The sequence below is a fragment of the Oryctolagus cuniculus genome, chromosome 9, assembly GCF_964237555.1.
Source record: "Oryctolagus cuniculus chromosome 9, mOryCun1.1, whole genome shotgun sequence".
In the NCBI taxonomy this organism is placed as follows: domain Eukaryota; kingdom Metazoa; phylum Chordata; class Mammalia; order Lagomorpha; family Leporidae; genus Oryctolagus; species Oryctolagus cuniculus.
Window position 1 is genome coordinate 90,934,554 of NC_091440.1, and position 14,559 is coordinate 90,949,112.

The window sequence follows — 14,559 nt, forward strand, 5'->3', positions numbered from 1 at the left end:
TTCATTTCCAGTATTTTGTTTGTTTCTTTTCAAATTCTTAATTTTGTGGAAAAAATTTTCATTCATTCCATGTATGATTTCTTTAGTTAATGAATTTGCTTCTGATTACTTCTAAGTAATCCACAAGTTTTTGAATTCCGTTTCTGGTATTTTGTCAGTCTCTTCATCTTCACATTCTGTTATTGAAGTGTTGTGTTATTTTGGGAGCATCATGCTATCTTCCTTATTCTTGTTTCTTAAATTGCTGTGTTTATTATTAGGCATTTGTGGTGATACTTTTTTTCTCCTGTGATGGCTTTTATCTTTGGACTATGCCTCTGTAGCTTAGTGGAGTGTTTGCTGTTTCAGTGAATACCAAGAGTCTTGTGCTGTGTGTTGTCTGGTCTGGGAGTTCTGTTCAGTGCCCTAGAGTGAGGGGAGTGTCCAGAGTGGCATCCAAGTTGGGTGTGGTAAATCTCTTTTTTTTTTGTTTTTTAACAGAGGGGAATTTTGTTTTGTTCTGTTGGTGTATTCTCCTGATCACTTCCTCTCCTCAAAGAAGACCAATGCCTGGACACTGGCTCTAGTGTGTAGTTTTCATTGGCACTGCTGTTAAGAACCACACGAAGGATCCGTGTTGTCTTTGCTGTGAACACAGATCCTGCAGCAGTGACCTTCACCAGGGAAATCAGGAGTTCCCAAGCATATGGAGCTGCCTATGGTGACTGCCCAAAGTCCTAGCTCCCACAGTCAAGCGCTCCCAGTCCCCTGTCAGTTCTCCCAACCAGACTTAGTCATCTCCTCTTGGCTGGTTGCTGGGTGCAGGGACATAAGCTGACACAGCTGTCGCTTATGTTTAAAATGGCACTGGCTCTCTAGTTACAGGACATTGGTGATGGGTGGTCAATGGGAGAGAAATGTATCCCTTCTTTTTCCCTCTAGGTTGGCAGGTATAGTGTCTCCCACAGGGCTTCAAGCTGGACTCAACGCCAGCCTCTTCCCTCAGCTTTGTCACCAGTGGCTTGGGCTGCTGCAGTCTGGTCTCAACCTTACTCCAAAGCTGGTGCTGAGGCTTTCTGCTGCTGGGTTCCTGAGTTGTGTGCTTCCACACCCTCTACATAGTGTCCCTCTAGTTTGCTATTTTCTTCCAAACTCATCCCTGAGATTCCTCTCTCTCCACTTTTTTTAAAACTACCTTTCCCCTAGACAAGAGCAGTGAGCTCCCTCCCTATTCTGCCATCTTGAAAAACTCCATCAGATACATTTGTAAGTGAAAAAATGTTTTTGTCATAGAGCTTTGAAGTTTTTTCTTTGTAATTTTCTTTGAAGATTCATAAACTGTTTCAACAATTAGTATTTTCTTGTTATAAATACATCATTTATAGATTTATACTGCAACTGCATTGCTTTTGATGAGAATATCAACTGTTAATTGATTCTTATTGAATCAAAATTGAAAGCATTTATGATGAAGGAATATTACAAGTTAACTTAAAAAGTATTTGGAGATTTTCTGAAATCCTGTGGTACAGGAAAAGTTGCCTGGTAATTCTTTTGAAAGGAGTATGTGAAGTGGTGCTTTCATATCCAGTTATGTCTTTGAATTCCAAAAAAGCCTTGTGAATCATTTTTACATCATTTACTGTAGGAAAAATTGAAGCTGAGAGGTGATTTTTTTTTTGTGGCCAGTTTTAATAAGTAATTAGAATTTATTTGAGGTAGAAAAGTAGCTAAATTGAGTAGATTTTACTTGGAAAATAGGGAAGTGTCTTTATAGGTTTGTGGTTGAGATATAGTCTCAGTAATATGAGAGGTGACCAGATTTATAGTCTTAAGCTTGAAAACAGATGTCATCGTTGAATGGCTGTTCTGTATGAGAAGTAGGTTACTGCAGTGCGCAGTGACTGTGGTAATAAAGTCCTGCTATTTATTCTGTGCCCCACTGTTTTCTTCTGAGGAGACTGAATATACATGAACCAACCACCAGAGGGCACTGTGAAGCCAGTTCTGGCTTTTCTGTCTCATATTTTCTCCCCAGTAGGAAGTATGCTAAAACTTAGAAGGATCCAGAGAACTCACACATTAAAAGCATATACATTTTGTAATATTAGTAGCTGTTGCCTCATTTCTGTGAAAATGGTTTTGTTGATTAGAATATCTCTTACCTTATGAAAATGCTTAGCCACAAAGTTCAACTTTTTATTTTTTACTTTGATGATTTATTTATTTATTTGAAAGTCAGAATTAGGGAGAGACAGAGATCTTCCACGTGCTGGTTCACTCCCCAGATAGTCTGCAATGGCCAGGGCTGAGCCTGGCTGAAACCAGGAGCAAGCCAGGAGCTTCATCCAGGTCTCCTGTGTGAGTGGCAGGGGCCCAAGTACTTGGGCCATCTTCTGCTTTCCCAGGTGCATTAGCAGGGAGTTGGATTGGAAGTGGAACAGCCGAGACTCAAATTAGAACTCATGGGATACTGGCGTTGCAGGTGACAGCTTAACCTGCTGTGCCACAGCATTGGCCCCACAAGTTCAACTTTTAAAATTTTTAAAAATTTATTTATTTGATAGAATTAGGGAGAGAGTGCTCCCATCTGCTAGTTTGCTTCCTAATGGCTCTGTGCTGAAATTGGGAGCCAGGACCTTATCTAGGCTCTTCATGTGGGTGGGAGGAGCCCAAGGGTCCCTATCAGTGGAAATTGGGAATCAGAAGCTGGAGCTGGTGCTGGCACTGTGGAGTAGAAGGTTAAGCCTCTTCTGCAGGGACCCATGTGGGTGCGGGTTCAAGTCTTGGCTGCTCCAATTCTGATCTAGCTCTGTACAAATGCACCTGGGAAGGCAACGGGAGATGGCCCAAGTATTTTGGGCCTCTGCATCCACGTAGGAGACCCAGAAGCAGCTTCTGGCTTCTCCCTGGCCCAGCCCTGGCCATTGCATCTATTTGAGGAGTGAATGGGATCTCTCTCTCTCTCTCTGTGATTCTACCTTTCAAATAAAATAAATCTTAAATAAATAAATAAATAAAAAGCTGGAGCTAGGTATTGAAACAAGGTTGTATAATGTGGGGTATGGACTTCCTAACATCTTAAGTGCAAGTCAGTTGCCCATCCCTAGTTTATTAGTTATTGATTTTGAAAGGCAGAGTGACAGAGAAGGGAAGGGGGAGGGAAACAGATGGGTAGATATAGATTAGTCTTCCATTTGCTGGTTTACTCACTACCCAAATGGCTGCAACAACCAAGTCTGGGAGAGACCAAAGTCAGGAGCCGGGAACTCCATCTCCCATGTGTGTGACAGTGTCCAAGTTTTTGGACCAAGCAGAAAGCTGAATCAGAAGTGGGGTAGGTGGGACTCCATAGAATTTTGGCATCACAAATGGTGGCTTAATCCATTGCACACTGGCTCCATCTCATTATTTTTTACAATCTTTTAACTTGCCACTTTGGGCTTGATATTCCTTTCTTTTGAAGCTTGTATGTTTTGAATATTGATTAGGTTATTTAATTGAATGGCTGCAGTTAAAAGGTTGTATTATTTATCTTATTTAATACTTAATTGCAGGGGCTGGTGCTGTGGCTGCAGCCTGCAGCATTGGTATCCCACATGGTCACTTATTCAAGTCCTGGGTATTCCACTTCAATCCAGCTCCCTGCTAATGCACCTAGGAAACCATTGCAGGATTGTTCAAGTTCCTGGGTCCCATCATCTACGTGGGAGGCCTGGAAGAAGCTCCGGGCTCCTGGTAGCCGTGGCCATTATGGCCATTTGGAGAGTGAACCAGTGGCTAGAAGACCTCTCTCTCTCTCCCTCTCTTTGTCTGTAACTCTACCTTTCAAATAAATAAATCTTTAAAAAAAGTACTTCATTGCGTAATACATAGTAGTTATGAATATTTAAATTCTGACTTTGACTACTTCCTGGCTGAGGTCTTGGTAAGCTTTCATAACTTTTGAGATCTTTAAAAATAAAATCTGTAAATAGAGGTAATATTAATTCTGCTTCATGAGGTTGCTATAATGCTTAACTGTCTTGAATATTTGGCTTGTAAAAAGCATTATTTAAATGTTAACTATTATTAAATTGGCTGTACTCACATTTAAAACACCATTTTAACTGAATTGGTTATGAAACTTTTAAATCAATGTTATTTGATGTTTCAAATTTCTATAGCAGTAATATTAAAACATTTCACCTTATCTGAAGGTTTCACCTTTCATCTTATCCTTATTTCTAAGGATAGGAATGCTTCCTTGTTGTGTTTACTGATTTTTTTCCCCGTGTGTCTGAAAAGGTGTCTGTGCATACTAGGTGCATTATAAATCTGTTGAATATAACTAATGAATTTAATTGTTGGTCTGGGTGAATTTTTCTGCACCTATTTTTCCTTGTCATCTCATTCTCCTCTTCCCCTCCTACTATGTTCCCACCATATTGACTTTATTCTGTTGCTTAAATTGGACAACTTCATTTCCTATATATTTTTTTTTAATTTTAATTTTTATTTGAGAGGTAGAGTTATAGACAGTGAGAGAGAGAGACAGAGAGAAAGGTCTTCCTTCTGTCGGTTCACTCCCCAAATGGCTGCTACAGCCGGCACTGCACCGATCCAAAGCCAGGAGCCGGGTGCCTCCTCCCAGTCTTCCATGCCGGTGCAGGGCCCAAGCATTTGGGCCATCCTCCACTGCATTCCTGGGCCACAGCAGAGAGCTGGCCTGGAAGAGGGGCAACCGGGACAGAATCCGGCGTCCCGATCGGGACTAGAACTCGGTGTGCTGGTGCTGCAGGTGGAGGATTAGCCTATTGAGCCGTGGCGCCGGCCAGTCTTTATCATTTCTGTTTTTGAAAATTTAAATTTAGAGGCCCATGCTGTGGCCCAGTGGTTTAAACTGCATCCCATATCAGAGTGCTGGTCCTTCCTACTCCTTTCTGATCCAGCTTCTTGCTAATGTGCTTTGGAAGCAGCAGAAGATGGCTCAGATTCTTGAGTTCCTGCAACCTACATGGTAACCTGGAGTGGAGTTCCTAGCTCCTGGCTGGCCAGCCCTGGCTGTTAACAGATTATTTTGGAGTGAATCAGCAGATGAAAAATCTCTCTCTCTCTCTCTCGCTCTCTCGCTGACTTTCAAATATGTAATTCTTAAAAAAATTAAATTTAAAGGCAGGTGTTTGGCTTAGCTGTTAACTTGGGACACCTACATAGCATATTGGAATGCCTGGATTTGAGACCCAGTTTCTTGCCCTCACTTCCAGCTTTCTGCTAATGCACACCCTGGGAGGCAACAAGTGTTGGCTTAAGTATTTGGGTCCCTGTGACCTGACTGGTAGACTTAGATTCAGTTCCTGACCCCTGGTTTCAGCCTGACTCAGCCCTGGCTATTGTGGATATTTGAGGAGTGAATGATGGATGGGAGATCTCTTTGTGGCTCTGTCTCTAAGCGCTTCAAAATAAATTAAATAACTTTAAAGATTTAAGTTTATTTAAAAAATAGATGATAAATCATGTGGTCTAAAAATTAAGAAAATGCTTTAAGATAAACAACATTTTCTCTACTCTATGACCCATTAATCATAGTTTTTATTTATATTAGCCTCTCTCTCTCTCTCTCTCTTTTTTTTTTTTTTTATGACAGGCAGAGTGGATAGTGAGAGAGAGAGAGACAGAGAAAGGTCTTCCTTTTTGCCATTGGTTTACCCTCCAATGGCTGCCATGGCTGGTGCGCTGCGGCCGGCGCACCGCACTGATCTGAAGGCAGGAGCCAGGTGCTCCTCCTGGTCTCCCATGGGGTGCAGGGCCCAAGCACTTGGGCCATCCTCCACTGCCCTCCCGGGCCACAGCAGAGAGCTGGCCTGGAAGAGGGGCAGCCAGGAAAGAATCCGGCACCCCGACTGGTACTAGAACCCGGTGTGCTGGCGTCGCTAGGTGGAGGATTAGCCTATTGAGCCGTGGCACTGGCCTATATTAGTCTCTTTCTAATCCTTGTGAAGGGTGTTTCTTTTTTAAGTAAACATCTTTTAATTCTATTTTTCCATAAATTACTATTATTACTTTTTAAATATTTATTTATTTTACTTGAAAGCCAGAGTTACACAGAGAAAGAAGGAGAGGCAGAGAGAGAGAGAGAGAGGTCTTCCATCTGCTGGTTCACTCCCCAATTGGCTGCAATGGCTGGAGCTGCACTGGTCTGAAGCCAGGATTCAGGAGCTTCCTCTGGGTCTCCCACGTGGGTGCAGGGGCCCAAGGACTTGGACCATCTTCTACTTCTTTTCCAGGCCATAGGCAGAAAGCTGGATCAGAAGTGGAGCAGCAGGGACTCAAACTGCCACCCGTATGGGATGTGGGCACTGCAGGCGGCGGCGGCCTTACCTGCTACGCCACAGCGCTGGCCCCTGGCTCAGTGTTCTTAAGCCAGTGTTTAAGATCTGTAAAAACCCTGTTTCCTCACCTTCTCAATAATTTACTCTATGAAAATGAGGCTGACTTCCATTTCCCATCTTTCCATCTATGAATTTGCCTACAGTGTATACTCACTCTTCATTTTTTTCCTTTTAATTGTTTTTTTCCTTCTCTTTTAGTCTGTGAAAACAAAGTGACTTCAGGTCAGTGTTAGTCATACTGTCAGCTGTGCCCATTTAATATATTCCCTCCATCTGCTGGAGAACTTTGTTCCAGGCTCTTTGGCTTCAGCATAGCCTGGCACATAGTAGGTATACAGAAAAAAATAGATGAATATAGCAGAGTGATGAAGAGTTTGAACTTTTTGAGTTTTAGAGACCTTGGTATTCATCCTAGCTAGCATCTGAAGCTAAAATTTCTTATCATTAGCATGAAACAGAATTTATACCTATGTCAAGGGTTGTTTTCTCTCATAGTTTTGGAGGATAAAATCTATTTCATTGGGATCAGTCAAGGTGTCTGAAGGGTCATGCTTTCTTGGGAGGCTCTAGGGGAGAATCTGTTCTTTGCTTCTTTTCTGTGTTCTGGTGACCACCAGCATTCTTTGGCTCCAGTTAGCCCCCAAGGTCACATCACTTCTCTTCTTTTTGTAGTGTAGTCTTCTACATCGATCTTCTCTCCTCTCCCCTCGCCTCCCCTCCCCTCGCCTCCCCTCCCCTCCCCTCGCCTTGCCTCCTCCCACCACACCACAGCATTGGCCCCTTCTGTATCTTTCTTACAAGGGTATTTGTAACTGCATTCGGGGTCTACCCAGAGAATCCCAAATGATCTCTCTTTAAAATCCTTAACTTAAATCATATCTGCAAAGACCCATTTTCCATGTAAGATTACATTTATAGGTCCTAGGGATTGAGATGTGATATTTTTGGCAGCTTTGGTATAAAGCACACCGTTTAGTGCATGGCAACAAAGGATTTAGGCTTTTTAGTTAGGGTCAAGAAAGATTTTATGAGGTGGGCATAGTGATCCAGTGGGTTAAGCAGCTGCTTGGGAAACCGGCATCCCATATTAGAGTGCTTTGGATTGAGTTCCACTTACTCTTCGAATCTGTTTTCCTACTAAAATGCCTGGGAGGCAGTACATGATGGCTCAAGTTCCTGCTGTTCATGTGGGAGACTCAGGATGGAATTCCTGGCTCCTGGCTTTGGCCTGGATCTGCTTCTGGGGAGTGAACCAGTAGATGGAAGATCTGTTTCTGTCTCTTTGTCTCTCTACCTTTCAAATAAATAAATAATTTTAAAAAGGAGCAATTTCAAATTTTCAGAAAGATTTGATCATGTAGTTACATGGGAGCCTGGAGAAATGAGAAAAGGAGATTACAGGAAGATAGAATTTGGGAAATTAGTGATTAGGCTGAATCATTTTTTTAAATATAATGAATAAATGGGATAATATTATCAAAGTGCTGATCTTTATTGTTATATTTTGGTTTTCCTATTCAAATATGTAGAAAGATTTACTTATGTTTTTAGTGTTAATGTTTTTAAATAGTGTACTCTGGGAAGGAGGTGTGACAGAATATATTGCATATGATTACTGGCAATTAGATAACTGCCTTTCTTGTTATCCTATAATGCATGAAATGATTAATGAATGAGACGATCACAGAATGTATGCTGTATATTCCCTGGATATTAGATAAGAATTATTTTAATTTAGAATTAAAAAAAGAAAAGAAAATTGCCTTTTAAAAAATGGTTTCATTTGAGTAACATGAAATGTCTTATCCTGACATTTTTTTCTTTTTTTTGACCTCCTTCACAGGTTCTTTGGCATGGATACAAGTTCATTGGGAGGATTAGAATTGACTGATCAGACTCCTGTTTTATTGGGGAATACGGCCATGGCAACCAGTCTCACGAATGTAGGAAATTCATTCAGTGGTCCACCTAATCCTTTGGTGTCTAGATCTAATAAATTTCAAAACTCATCAGTGGAAGATGATGATGATGTTGTTTTTATTGAACCTGTACAACCTCCCCCACCTTCTGCACCAGTGGTAACTGATCAAAGAACCATAACATTTACATCTTCAAAAAGTGAAGAACTACAAGGAAATGATTCCAAAATCCTTCCTTCTTCAAAAGAGCTGTCTTCTCAGAAGGGAAGTGTAAGTGAGACAATTGTCATTGATGATGAAGAGGACATGGAAACAAATCAAGGGCAAGAGAAAAATTCCTCCAATTTTATTGAAAGGAGACCTTCTGAAACTAAAAACAGAACCAATGATGTGGATTTCTCCACTTCCAGTTTTTCAAGAAGTAAGGTAAATGCAGGAATGGGTAGTAGTGGTATCACCACAGAACCAGACTCTGAAATTCAGATTGCTAATGTTACAACTTTAGAAACAGGTGTAAGCTCTGTGAATGATAGCCAATTAGAAAATACTGACGGCCGAGATATGAACTTAATGATTACACATGTAACATCACTGCAGAATACCAACTTGGGCGATGTCTCTAACGGACTGCAGTCAAGTAGTTTCGGTGTTAATATACAAACATACACCCCATCTTTAACTTCACAGACCAAGACTGGAGTAGGACCTTTTAATCCTGGTAGAATGAATGTGACAGGAGATGTATTTCAGAATGGAGAATCTGCAACTCATCATAATCCTGGTAAGCAGTGAGAGATATTCTACCTCATCTAAGTGAAGTTAAAACTTTTGGCTGAATTTTTTTTTTTTGTAGTGATTGGGGCTACCTTGTTAAGTGTCTTTGACATGTGAAATATGCCAATTCTATGGACTTTGTTTTAAATTTGTCATCTTAACTAAAAGTTGTAAAACAGTGTTTAGTATTTCTGTGAAGACTGTTAGACAATTAATTACAAAGTGATTTATGTTTAAAGGATTAAAAAATATTACTCTACATTTGGTACCACCAATGTCTGATGGTTTCTTTATTATCTTGTTAATGTTTTTACTAGTGTTGTTTTAATATGTAAATTGGAGAACAAAAAGATTCATGACACCTGTAAAGAAAAATTTAATATTATATGATAATTACATTTGGCCTGGTTGTTTGACATGCTGGTTAAGATGCCTACATACCATATCTTAGTGCCTGGGTTTGAGTCCTGGCACCACTTCTGATTCCAGCTTCCTGCTATTGTGTGCCCTGGGGGTAGCAGGTGATGGCTGAAGTGTTTGGAGTCTGGACGGAATTCCTGGCTCCTGGCTTCTACCTGGGCTAATCCTGGCTGTTACAGGCAATTGGGGAGTGAACCTAAAAGATCCCTCTCTGTGCCCCCCCCCCCCCCCCCCCCGTCTGTCTTTCAAATAAGTAAATCTTAAAACAAATCAAAACAAAACAAAAACTAGGGGCTGGCATTGTGGTGCCTTTTGTGTCATTACCATCCCATATTGGAGCACTGGTTTGAGTCCTGGCTATTCTGCTTCTGATTCAGCTTCTGCTGATGTGCCTGGGAGGGATGTAGATGATGGCTCAAGTAGTTTGGCCACTGCCGCTCATGTGGGGGACCTGGAATGGGGTTCCTGGCTCTTCACTTTAGCCTGACCAAGTCCTGACTGAACCAGCAGATAGAAGATCTCTTTCTCTGCCCTTCCCTTTGTGTCACTCTACCTTTGAAATAAATAAATATTTTTTAAAGTAATGCACATTAAAAAAATTTGATTCAGATTACACTTCTGCTGTTTTTATAATTTTTATTAAGAATTTAAGGTTTTATTTTTCTTACTTTTGAAAAAAAGCCAAACATTCTTTTTAAAAATCACTTTACAGTTATGATCATGATGTAAAAGGCTGTGCATACTTAATTGCATACAGTTGTATGAGTTTGGAGTTCCTGTGTATATTTTTGACAGCCTATTTATATTTTAGCTTTTAATTAACATTTTACTTTTTTTTTCATTTTTGAAGATGGGTAGATTTCCTGCTTGTTTGAAAAATTTTTTGTAATCAGCCTTGGTCTGAGAAGACGTTACAATTTAGAAAATAGGGGTGAGTGAATGACTTAGTGGTTAAATTACCTGCATCCCATATTGGAGTACCTGGATTTGAGTCCTGACTCCATTCCCAATTCAAGCTTCCTGCTGATATGCAACCTGGAAGTCAGTTCAAGTACTTGAGTCTGCCACACACATGAGAGAACTGGATTGAGTTCCTGACTCCTGACTTTGGACTGGCCTAGATTGGTTGGTTGTTGGCATTTGAAGAGTGAACCAGCAAATGGGAATGCGCACTCTCTCTCATTCCCTGTTTGTCTGTCTTTTTGCCTCTCAAGGAAACATTTTTAAAAGGTTTAAAAACGTAGAAATTATAAGAACTATCTGGCTTTTTCATGACTCTGTCTGTGTCTGTCTCTCTTACTTCCCCACCTAAATCTGTGCACGCATGTGTGTGCATGCCTCTTTCTCATATACCTCTCCATAAGCCTATGTTATTTTTTCATTCTAATAACTTTATTAGCTTAGGAATTACAGAGAAGTAGGTAGTAACTAGAATCTAGGTAGTATAGAATGCTCTTTTGAGTGCTATTTATTTATTTAGACAATAGTGTCTAATTATTGAAAAATGTATAGCAGGTAAAGCCACCGCCTGCAGTGCCGGTATCCCATTTGGGCATTGGTTCAAGTCCTAGCTGCTCCACTTCAGATCCAGCTTCCTGCTAATGTGCTTGGGAATGCAATAGAGGACAGCCCAAGTGCTTGGGCCCTTGCAACCATGTGGAGGACTCAGAAGAACCTCCTGGCTCCTGGCTTCAGACCAGCCCAGCTTCACTCAGTGTGGCCATCTGGGAAGTGAAGCAGCGGATGGAAAACCTCTCTGTCTCCACATTCACCCCAACACCCGCTCTGTAACTCTGCCTTTCAAATAAATCTTAAAAAAAAAAAAGAGGGAGAAAATGCCATGTAATTTTACTAAGTAAAAATGACTACTGTTATTGCTTTCAATTTGTTTCTATATTTTTTAAGTTAATTTTAATTTTTAATTAGTTTTTAACATATTCAATGTGATTTGCAGATAAAATTCTAAGAACATAATGGTATTCCCTTCCTTCCTTCCTCCGTCCCTGTTTCTGTATTCTTTTAAACCTTGTACCCATGTCCCATATTTTGCTATTATAAGCCTGTGATGAACCCATCAGTTCACTTTCTATTTCTTTAGAATATATTCCAAGTGGTAAAAGTTACTGTACCTGCATTTATTTGGAGATTTTTATTTTTGAATATAACTGGTTTTTAGTTTTAAAAGAATTAGGCTTCTTATTAATCAGTCTTGAAATTTCTCAATATGTATATGTATTTGTAGGTATGTAGAGATATATTTGTATGTATATGGGTGTTGGTGGGTGTATGTATGAGTTTGTATGAGCATTTCTAACTTATAGAAATATATTGTGATGTTGCTTTCCAGAAGGTTCTTAGCAATATATATTGCCACCAGCCATTCATTAGAATGTTTTTAATTATAACTTTCTACCTTTGTATAAAAGTCTAAAAAATGATAATGTTTAAAGTAGTTTTAAAATGTTGTGTTTCTAATAAGAATACCAAAATACTAGAGTATGAAGAAGAAAATGACAGTTTCAACATTGAAAATTAATTACTTAAGGGTATGCATTCAGTTCTAACTTGAGATTATAATGTAGGTACAGTTTTGCAGCCTCTCCCTTCCTGCTGGTCCTTTACCTAACAATAGATCTTAAACTTTTATCCATATCACACATAAATGTGTGAAATCTGTTCTCTGTTTAGCTCAGTTACAGTTTTTCATATTTAAATACCTCTTTGAGAGTATTCTTGTGTGTATATATATTTTGGGATATTCAATTCCTTAGAAATATTGCTGGGTTAGAGGAGCTATATCATCATAAGAAATATGTTCCTGTTAAGCTTTTTTTTTTTAATGTATTAGTTTATTTGAAAGAAAGAGTTGCCCAGAGAGGTTTTCCATCCTTTGGTTCACTCTCCAAATGGCCACAATGGCCAGGGGTTGGCCAGGCCGAAGCCAGTAGCCTGAATTATCTGGGTTTCCCACGTAGGTGGCAGGGGCCCAAGCACTTGGTCCATCATCTGTTGATTTCCCAGGTGCATTATTAGGGAGTTGGACTGGAAGTGGAGCAGACAGAACTAGTATGGGATGCTGACATTACTGGCTGTGGTTTAACACACTGTGTCACAATGCTGGCCTCCTATTAAAACAAGGGAATCTATAGGCCTCATCAGAACAACTGAGAGCAAGCAGACATACCTCTTGTTCTAAACATTTATGAAGTGGCTCTTATGTTTATGTGCTGTTTTTATTTGTAATAGAGAATACAGTTCAAGAGTTATAAAATTTTGGCTAAAAATTTTCTACTTGTTATTAGGCTAATTGTAACTTGGGCAGATTTAAGTGCTATTCTCTTAATATCTTTTGTACGTAATTGGGGATTTAGACAAAATGATTAGGTGTCTTTTCTTTTGACATTGGGAGAGGTGAAAGGATGAAAATAAGGGAAAAGTTAAAAATATAGTTATTATATAGTTAATATTATAAAATATGATAGTTAAATGGTATATATATATAAAAGTTAAAATATAAATATAGGCCTTTATTTATACAGGGCCTAAATTGAATCAAAAAAGTCAAGGTGGTTGGCTGAAATCCTTAAATTTAAATAGTCTTCTTTAAGTGTATATTTAAATGTGAAACCTATAAATCGAAAATCCTTTGGAACTGGTATTTTTGTTGCAAAAAGCTATTCTTCCAGCATTTTTCAAACATAACGTTTGATTGAAGACCCTGTTTCTTTCATAAGATTTGTTTTCTTTGTTGATTTGTATTTTTACCTGTTTATTAAAACTCATAATAGCAAGATACCAGGATACCAGAATGTACTGTGTGTAATGTGTGTATAAAGTCTTGCTTGTTTGTTTTAATTGAGGGGTTATATGGAGTCAGGTAAAAATCTGAATAGCTGTGTATGTAACCCCTTAAAAAATCATTAGGTTCATGGAATGAATGACTCTGAACTAAGATATTGCTGCCCTCTTCAAGGTTTTGATAGTCATTTCCCTAAGCTCTGTTGTATTTGTATTTTTTTTTTAAAGATTTATGTATTCATTTGAAAGAGAGAGAGGTCATCCATTCACTTCTCATATGGCTGCAATGGCCTGGGCCAGGCTGAAGCCAGGGGCCTGGAGCCTCTTCCAGGTCTCCCCCGTGGCTGCAGGAGCCCAACACTTGGGCTGTCCTCCACTGCCATCCCAGGCACATTAGCAGGGAGCTGGATCAGAAGTGGATCAGAAGTAGCTGAGAATTGAACCAGCACCCATACGGGATACCGGAGTTGAAGGCAGTGGCTAAACCCACAATGCTGCTGTGTAGTGTTTATGTATGGAAGTTCAAAACTCAGAAGAAATTGAAAGGAAATTTTTTGAGAGATGGTAGTAGAAATTAGAAGTAGTGATGTGGGGGCCAGTGGTGTGGCATAGCAAGTGAGGCCACTATCTGCAGTGCTGCCATTCTGTATGGGTGCCAGTTCAAGTCTCAGCTGCTCTACTTCCAATCCAGCTCTCTGCTATGGCCTGGGAAAGGAGTAGAAGATGCCCAAGTCCTTGGGCCCCTGCACCCACGTGGGAGACCTAGAAACCCAGAGGAAGCTCCTGGCTCCAGGGTTTGGATCGGTGCAGCTATGGCAGTTGTGGCCATCTGGGGAGTAAACCACTGGATGCAAGACTTCTCTCTGTCCCTCTCTGCCTCTGCCTTTCGAATAAGTAAATAAGTCTTAAAAAAAAAAAAGTGGTGGTGTGGAAAATTTTAAAATGAAGAAAGTTTGTAATATTGTAACTATTACTTGAAGCTGAAGACATCTTGTTAAGTACTAAAGAGCTTAGAATGAAAGAGAATATCTGAATACTCTTTTATTAATAGTTACACAAACTCAATGTTGTGCAGTGCCTCTGTAGTGGTAGTAACTTGCAGAATAATGTTGGATTGGTCAGTATTTGTTACTGCATCATTTCTGTGTAATACTCTTCTGTGAGATTATGCAGTATATTTAGAGGGTCTAGAACTAAATGTATATGCAAAAATTTCAAAAGCTGTTTTGGAAATGATATTTTTATACAAATTTGTATAATCTGTGTTTGTCAAAAATTCTATTTGGTCAAGATTTTGT

General features: G+C 39.7%; 1 protein-coding gene across 21 annotated transcripts in view; it reads left to right on the plus strand.

The window, feature by feature from the left end:
- ZMYM2 (zinc finger MYM-type containing 2) overlaps positions 1-14,559 on the plus strand; it is a 109,859-nt gene that overhangs the window by 28,960 nt on the left and 66,340 nt on the right. For 12 of the 21 annotated variants that reach the window (XM_051850065.2, XM_051850068.2, XM_051850066.2 and 9 more), the window contains one exon: positions 8,194-9,050. In XM_051850065.2, the coding sequence (XP_051706025.1) occupies positions 8,204-9,050 (847 nt within the window). In that variant the 5' untranslated portion in view covers positions 8,194-8,203. The remainder of the gene's footprint in view (positions 1-8,193; positions 9,051-14,559) is intronic. The other 9 variants (XM_051850067.2, XM_070049122.1, XM_070049119.1 and 6 more) reach the window with 1 other exon arrangement.